The 7,220-nt window shown below is 66.6% G+C and overlaps 1 protein-coding gene across 1 annotated transcript in view; it reads left to right on the forward strand.

Moving 5' to 3' along the window:
- AATK (apoptosis associated tyrosine kinase) overlaps positions 1 to 7,220 on the forward strand; it is a 16,221-nt gene that overhangs the window by 7,497 nt on the left and 1,504 nt on the right. The window contains exons 6-11 of the mRNA XM_007462386.1: positions 546 to 679; positions 1,950 to 2,034; positions 2,111 to 2,232; positions 3,673 to 3,822; positions 4,255 to 6,910; positions 7,005 to 7,152. Coding sequence (XP_007462448.1) covers positions 546 to 679; positions 1,950 to 2,034; positions 2,111 to 2,232; positions 3,673 to 3,822; positions 4,255 to 6,910; positions 7,005 to 7,152 — 3,295 coding nt within the window. The remainder of the gene's footprint in view (positions 1 to 545; positions 680 to 1,949; positions 2,035 to 2,110; positions 2,233 to 3,672; positions 3,823 to 4,254; positions 6,911 to 7,004; positions 7,153 to 7,220) is intronic.

Here is a 7,220-nt window from a genome sequence, read left to right on the forward strand (position 1 = left end):
GAACCGCTTGCCGACAGGGAGGTGGCCTCCACAGACGTGGGCACCTCCACCATCTAGTTTCTGGACTCCTGGCGTAGCCTTCCAGGGCTTCCCCAGGATGCCTGGGCCCTCCCTGGAGCTGAGCGGCGTCAGCAGGTCATCAGCAGGTCAAGGAGTTGCCAGAGGACACTCTGGCCACCGGCTCTGGGTTCCGCCCAGGCTCAGTGTCACTGCTCGTGTGGCCTGTCTGCCACCCACCAGTTGAGAGGTGGCGAGCATATGGGCCCCAGTGGTCTGTATGCGGGATGTGACCCTGCTGGCCCGCAAGGCTGCCTGGGGCTGGGGCTGTCAGTGTGGGGAAAGTGTCCGCTGCCTGCGGGGTCATCCTACTGAGAGCTGGCCCCTGGGGGGCGGACACGGGCTTCTCTGGGCAGCGGCAGCCCCGTGGCAGCAGCAGGATGCCTGGTCCCCACCATGGGCCCTGCTGAGGAGGGCGGGGCCGGGCGGTGGGCTTGCACGGGCACCCACTCCCCACCAGCAGGTGACAGTGCTGCCCTTCTCGGCAGGGGGACCTCAAGGGCTACCTGCGGAGCTGTCGGGTGGCAGAGTCCATGGCGCCCGACCCTCTGACCCTGCAGCGCATGGCCTGTGAGGTGGCCTGTGGCGTCCTGCACCTGCATCGCAACAACTATGTGCACAGGTGAGGGCGCGGGCAGCCCACGAGCTCTCTGCAGGGCCTCCGCACCTGCTCCGGGGGCCACGTGAGGTGGATCCTCAATTAACCGGGTTAGTCTTTGTTCAGCCTCTAGGGACCACTGTACAAAGGGATTTTGTCAAATAATAAACACCAGGCAGATGGGAGTTGAACACCTGCTTCTGCAGGAGGATTAAGCCAGGCGACGTCCACTGTCCAGCTGGCCTGGCTGGGCATGCGGTAGGGCCTGAGGCCCATCCTCTGTCCCCAGGGTGGTCAGCACTGCCTGGTGGCCCTACGGCGGCCCCTACTCTCCTCTGTCTCTCTCAGGCCCGGAGGGAGGGGTGGCTCTGTCCTGCTTCTCGCCCTGGGCCCTGAATTCGGAAAGACGGGCCAGGGCCCAGCGTAGGGGGACATGCCAGAAGAAGTGGCGATGGACGCGGCCCCGCCTGTCCCGGACAGCACTCGGGCCGTCCTCCCCAACAATATCCTGGTGCTGAGTGATGACACATGCAACTCCAGCATCAGTGATTTTGTTGAAGAGGGCAGCTGCCAGCCTCCCGACCTGCCCGCCGAGCCCACCCAGCCCCAGGCGCCCATCTGTGGCCCCCGGCACAGCAGCATTTTGGCCGATGTGTGCTGACCCCACGTTTGTCCCGGCGCCCTGGGCCCCAGACACCCATGGGGCCACGAGGCAGGCAGGGGAGGAGCCGGCAGCCGAGGCCGGCCGTGGGTGGGAGGCAAAGGCGGGGGTGAGCGGCACTGCTGGGTGGGCACTCCACACCCCCACCCTGCCAGGGGCCGTGTGTGCACAGGGCAGGGGCAGGACCCTGGGGCACTCAGTCGCCCCACTGATGCCTGCCTTCAGGGAGCTGAGGGTGGCAGCGTGGCGGGCGGGAGGAGACTGCGGTGCCCCTGGGCTGGCTCGCCCCCGAGGGACTGGTCAGCAGATTGGTGTCCCAGGAGAAGCAGGGGAGTGGACTGGGGTCAGGGGGTGGGGTTCCAGTGAGGCAGACCTCATCCAAGGAGGGCCCTTGGGCACCTTCTAGCTGGCCCTGGGCCTCGTTTTCCTTGTCTGCCTTCTAACATGTGTGGCCCCATCCACTCAGACCCTCAAAGTGTCCAGTGCTGGGTGAGGGGCAGGGCGGGCAGCCTCTGAGATGCCCCTTTCCACCCACCCACCGGCCGAACCGAGCCCAGGATGCCCTCGGCGACAAGCGGCCCAGTCCCTTCAGTGCCCTGGCACTGCCGGCTGACCCCACCCTCCCGCCCTCAGTGACCTGGCCCTGAGGAACTGCCTGCTCACAGCCGACCTGACGGTGAAGATCGGCGACTACGGCCTGTCTCACGGCAAATACAGGGTGAGCGCGCCGGCTCGGGCCGGGGCAGGGCCGGCCACACTTGCCCGTGGGGTGACACTGTCCCACGTGCCGACAGGAGGACTACTTTGTGACGGCTGACCAGCTGTGGGTGCCACTGCGCTGGATTGCGCCTGAGCTGGTGGACGAGGTGCACTGCAACCTGCTGGTGGTGGACCAGACCAAGGCCAGCAACGTGTGGTGAGTGTGGGCCCGGCAGTCGCCATGAGGACTTGGACCCCTGAGAGCCGACGACTTGATGCTCACCTGCGACCGTCAGCCCTCATGGCTGCCCTGTCCGGTGCCGAGTGAGTGTCCAGTGAGGACGCGGGGCGCTGGGGGGCTGAGTCCCACCCGCCTGCCGGCTCCCTGGTGTTGGAGGGGATGCAGGCTGGCCACGCCAAGCAAGGTCACATGTGTGAGGACGTGTTTGTTTGTGTAGCCCTGTCGCTCTCTAGGAGGCGGCCAGATACACCCCCAGGTGAGGTCGTGGGGGTTCTGGAGCCACCTGTCGCTGCCCGGTGCCACTGCCCACAGCACTTGGGCTGGCAGAGCGGCAGGGCCCATGGGGCCTGTGGAGGAAACCCTGCCCCTCCCAGGGCCCACTGGGCCGACGCCCGAATACATCAGGGTCAGAGCACTCAGGCAAGTTGATGAGACGTGGGGCCTCGTGGTAGCATCTGTTCCCATTGAGAGGGGACAGTGGGGCTGGGCGTCTCCTGTGACTGCAGCCTGGAGGCTTGGGGCTGGGCACAGAGCGGGTGCTTGGAGCCAGGACTACAGCCTCTAGAGGCTTGGCCGTGGTGGTCCCCTGTCCCCGGCCTTGACTAGCCTCTGCTTCCTCCTCCTGCTTCCTCCCAGCCTCTCAGGCCTGTCTGGCCTCCCTCTGCTCCTGATAAACCCTCAGGGCCTGGAGCCAGGGCCCAGTCCCCCTTCCTGAGCCCTCCAGGGGTCTCCCCTGAGCCATTAACTGTACCCCCGTCATGGACACTCCATTCCCCCGCTCGCCTCTCCCTCTGGCTGACCCTCCCCTGCCTGCCCACCAGCCCACACTGACTGGGGTCCCTCCCCTAGACGGCTTTGGCCAGGGCCACTGTGACGTCTCTGTCGCCAAATCTGCTGTCCCTCATGCCCCCAGTTTCGTGGGACAGCCTGGGGTCCCTGGGAGCTGGGTGAAGCTACCACCCACTGGAAAGATCCCAGCTGCCTTCTCCCAGCCCTGCGTGCACTGGCTGCCTGGCCCGCTGGCTGGGGTGTCCCTAGACTCACCCCTCCCTCCACCTCACACCCTAGCACACTCCCTCCCTCTGGCCTCTGCAGGTGCCTGGCAGGACTGGGAGCTTCTCCAGGGCATTTCCTGCACCTGGCAGTGTCTGGGCTTCAGCCCGGCAAGGGAATGAACGAATGCACAAATTGACTGGGTTTGTGGGAGGCCAGTCTGGCGTTTATTTGTCCAAGCACCCTGGGCGTGGGCTCGGACCCGGCCAGGTGGCACATACTGCCCATTTACTGAAGGAAGGCGCCGTCTTCTGGCTGCTGGTGTGATGACAGGAGCTGCCCTTGGCACCCAAGTCTTCGAGACCCTTTGTAGCCGTGCGTTGGCCAGCCGTGCCTGCCCTCTGATGGCTGTCACCCCCACAGGTCCCTGGGTGTGACCATCTGGGAGCTCTTTGAGCTGGGAGCGCAGCCCTATCCACACCACTCCGACCGGCAGGTGCTGGCCTATGCTGTCCGGGAGCAGCAGCTCAAGCTGCCCAAGCCCCAGCTGCAGCTGACCCTGTCTGACCGCTGGTGAGGACCCTGTGAGGCCAGGCAGGGCTGGGGGTGTCCCCAGCAGGAAGGACAACACAAAGGGGGGTGCTTTGAGTCCCCAGAGCGTAAGCGGCTCCTCCTGACCGCCTGGGTTTCCAGCTCCCCCTGGCTCCCCCCGGCCAGCAGTGACCTCTGGGCCCCACCCTGTGCCTACAGTGGAATGGCCGCTTTATCCAAAACACAAATTTGCCTGCAGCCCTGGCAGGGATGAGCTAAGGGGACAGTGCCCTGGTCCACTGCTGTCTCCCACACCACCGTGCCCACTTCAGGAGATGCCCGTAACTGCCCTCGGGATTCTGAGTGTGAGAAAGGGCGGAATTCAGACCCTCATGCTGAGGGGTTGGGGTCCTGGCCAGGCACTACCACCCGTAGGGGGGCAGAGACTGAACCCCAGTGCATCCCTTCCCGCAGGTATGAGGTGATGCAGTTCTGCTGGCTTCAGCCTGAGCAGCGGCCGACGGCCGAGGAGGTGCACCTGCTGCTGTCCTACCTGTGTGCCAAGGGTGCCACTGAGGCAGAGGAGGAGTTTGAGCGGCGCTGGCGCTCACTGCGGCCTGGCGGGGGTGGCGCGGGCCCCGGGCTGGGGGCGGCAGGCCTGGCACTGGGGGGCACGGGCGAGCTTGCGGCCACCTCATCCTTCCCACTGCTGGAGCAGTTTGCTGGCGACAGCTTCCACACAGATGGTGACGACGTGCTGACGGTGACTGAGACAAGCCGTGGCCTCAACTTCGAGTACAAGTGGGAAGCCGGCCGCGGCTCCGATGCCTTCCCGCCACCTGAGGGCGCACTGAGCCCGGGCCGAGACGCACATCTGCAGGAGCTCTGCGTCCCTGACGGTGCTCCCCCAGGCGTGGTGCCGGTGCTCAGTGCTCACAGCCCCTCGGTGGGCAGCGAGTACTTCATCCGCCTGGAAGAGCCGGCGCCTGCCGCAGGCCACGACCCCGACTGTGCTGGCTGCGCCCCCAGCACCCTCGCTGCCACCCTGCGCCCCGACGGCAGTGACCATGATGACGACTCTGATGGCAGCGCGGCCGCCTCGCTGGTCACGGAGCCACTGCTGGGCCACGCGCTGCCCGCTGATGGCCCCTGGGGACACTGCGACTACCACCCATGCGGGAGCCATGCCCGTGACCTGCCTTGCACCTCACGCTCACCCTCACCGGAGACCCCGATGCTGGCGGAGCCCAGAGCAGAGGATATTGACTGGGGTGTGGGGGCATTCTGCCCACCCTTCTTTGAGGACCCGCTGGGCACATCCCCCTCCGGAAGCTCCGGGGCCCAACCATCCCCAGGTGGGGAAGAGCTGGGGGAGGCTGAGATGCCCAGGGCTGCCCAGCACAGACACTGGAGCTCCAATGTATCTGCAAACAACAACAGCGGCAGCCGAGCACCAGAATACTGGGTCCCGGGCCTCTCTGGCTACACGGGCTGCTGCCCTGGTGTGAGGCAGGCCCTACACACCGTCCCTGAGCTGGGCCAGCCTCTGATCCCAGAGGACCCCAGAGAGCCTCTCCTTGGGCCAAAGGTGGCCTCCTCTGGTAAGGAGCTGGGCCGCTGCCTTGGCCTCCCCCATCTGTATCCTGCTAAGGGCCTGACACCTGCCCCGTGCCTGCTCACATCCCCCTGGACAGAGGCAGCCAGAAATGGTGGTGACAGCCCCCAGGCAGAGCCCAGGCTTGCAGAGGAGGCTGAGGGCTCTGCTGGACTCCAGCTGCCCCTTCCCTCCATCCCATCCCCATCCCAAGAGGGAGCCCTGCTTCCTGCCGAGGAGGCCAGCACCCCGCCCACCCTGCCTGCTTCACCCACGCCCACTGGCAGCCCACAGCCTGCCACCGAGCCAGTCCAGGCCCTGGACAGCGACAGTGGCAGCAGCTCCCCTGAGCTGGAGGCACCAGGCAGTGAAGACGAGGACACGACTGAGGCCACTTCTGGTGTCTTCACTGACTTGTCCAGCGACGGCCCGCAGGCTGAGAAACCAGATGTGACACCAGCCTTCCGCTCCCTACAGAAGCAGGTGGGGACCCCCGACTCCTTGGACTCCCTGGACATCCCATCCTCAGCCAGTGATGGCGGCTCTGAGGTCTTCAGCCCATTAGCTGTTGGCACCCCTGGAGGGCAGCCCCGAGCCCTGGACAGCGGCTATGACACGGAGAACTACGAGTCCCCTGAGTTTGTACTCAAGGAGGCGCACGAGCCCTGTGAGCCTGAGGCCTTTGAGGAGCTGGTCTCAGAGGGTGAGAGCCCCGGGCCAGAGACTCGTCTCTCCGCCTCCCTGGGTGGCCTCAGTGAGAAGAATCCCTACCGCGACTCTGCCTACTTCTCAGACCTGGACACGGAGCCAGAGCCCCCCGTGGGCCCCAAGGAGAAGCAAGGAGGTGTCCCAGTCCCCGGGCCAGAGCCTGCCCTGGAGAGCCCGAAGAGCCCCAGGATGCCGTCTGCACTGCCCTCCCCTGAGTTGGGGATACTTGGGGAGGCACAGGGCTCTGGCCCCAGGGAGGTGCCGCCACTGCCACTGCCTGAGGACTCTTCCCCAGAGCCAAGCGCCTGCCCCAGGGGCCCCAGGCTGGCGCCTCCCTGGCCCCAAGACCCAGCCCAGGTGCCACCCATGCCCAGCCCCGGGCGCTCTAAGATTTTCCTGCTGCCGCCGGTCCGGCCCAGCTCAGAAAGCCACCGCCCCGAGCTCCAGGAGACCCTGGGACAGCTGTCAGGGTCGGGCCTGCAGGAACGGACAGGGGGCCCAGGTGCCCCCAGAACCCCACTCTGCCTGGCCCTGCCGGCAGTCCCCGCGGCTCCAGAGGGGCGGCCGGAGGAGGAAGAGGACGACAGCGAAGACAGTGATGAGTCGGACGAGGAGCTCCGCTGCTACAGCATCCAGGCGCCGAGCGAGGAGAGCGAGGAGGAGGCTCCGCCTGTGCCAGTGGTGGTGGCGGAGAGCCAGAGCGCGCGCAAGCTGCGCAGCCTGCTTAAGGTGCCCAGCCTGCTGTCTGAGGCCTTCTGCGAGGACCTGGAGCGCAAGAAGAAAGCCGTGTCCTTCTTCGACGACGTCACCGTCTACCTCTTCGACCAGGTGGGCGGCCGCCCTGGGTGGGCTCTGCGTGGGGAGTGGGGGTCTGCGGCGGGACGGGAAGCCGTGGGAGACTCGTGCTGTTCTGATCCTCCAGGAAAGCCCTACCCGGGAGCTCGGGGAGCCCTTCCCCGGCGCCAAGGAGTCGTCCCCCACGTTCCCGGCGGGCAGCCCGGGCTCCCCCAGCACCCCTGGCCGGCCTCGGCGGGCTGACCTCTCCCCCGACAGCCCCGCGGCCGAAGAGGGTGAGCTGGAGGCGGGGTGATGCGGCAGCGAGGGTGGGGCAGCGAGGGTGGGGCAACGGGGGTGGGTG

The sequence above is a fragment of the Lipotes vexillifer genome, unplaced genomic scaffold (genome assembly GCF_000442215.2).
Source record: "Lipotes vexillifer unplaced genomic scaffold, Lipotes_vexillifer_v1.1 scaffold1691, whole genome shotgun sequence".
Lineage (NCBI taxonomy): Eukaryota > Metazoa > Chordata > Mammalia > Artiodactyla > Lipotidae > Lipotes > Lipotes vexillifer.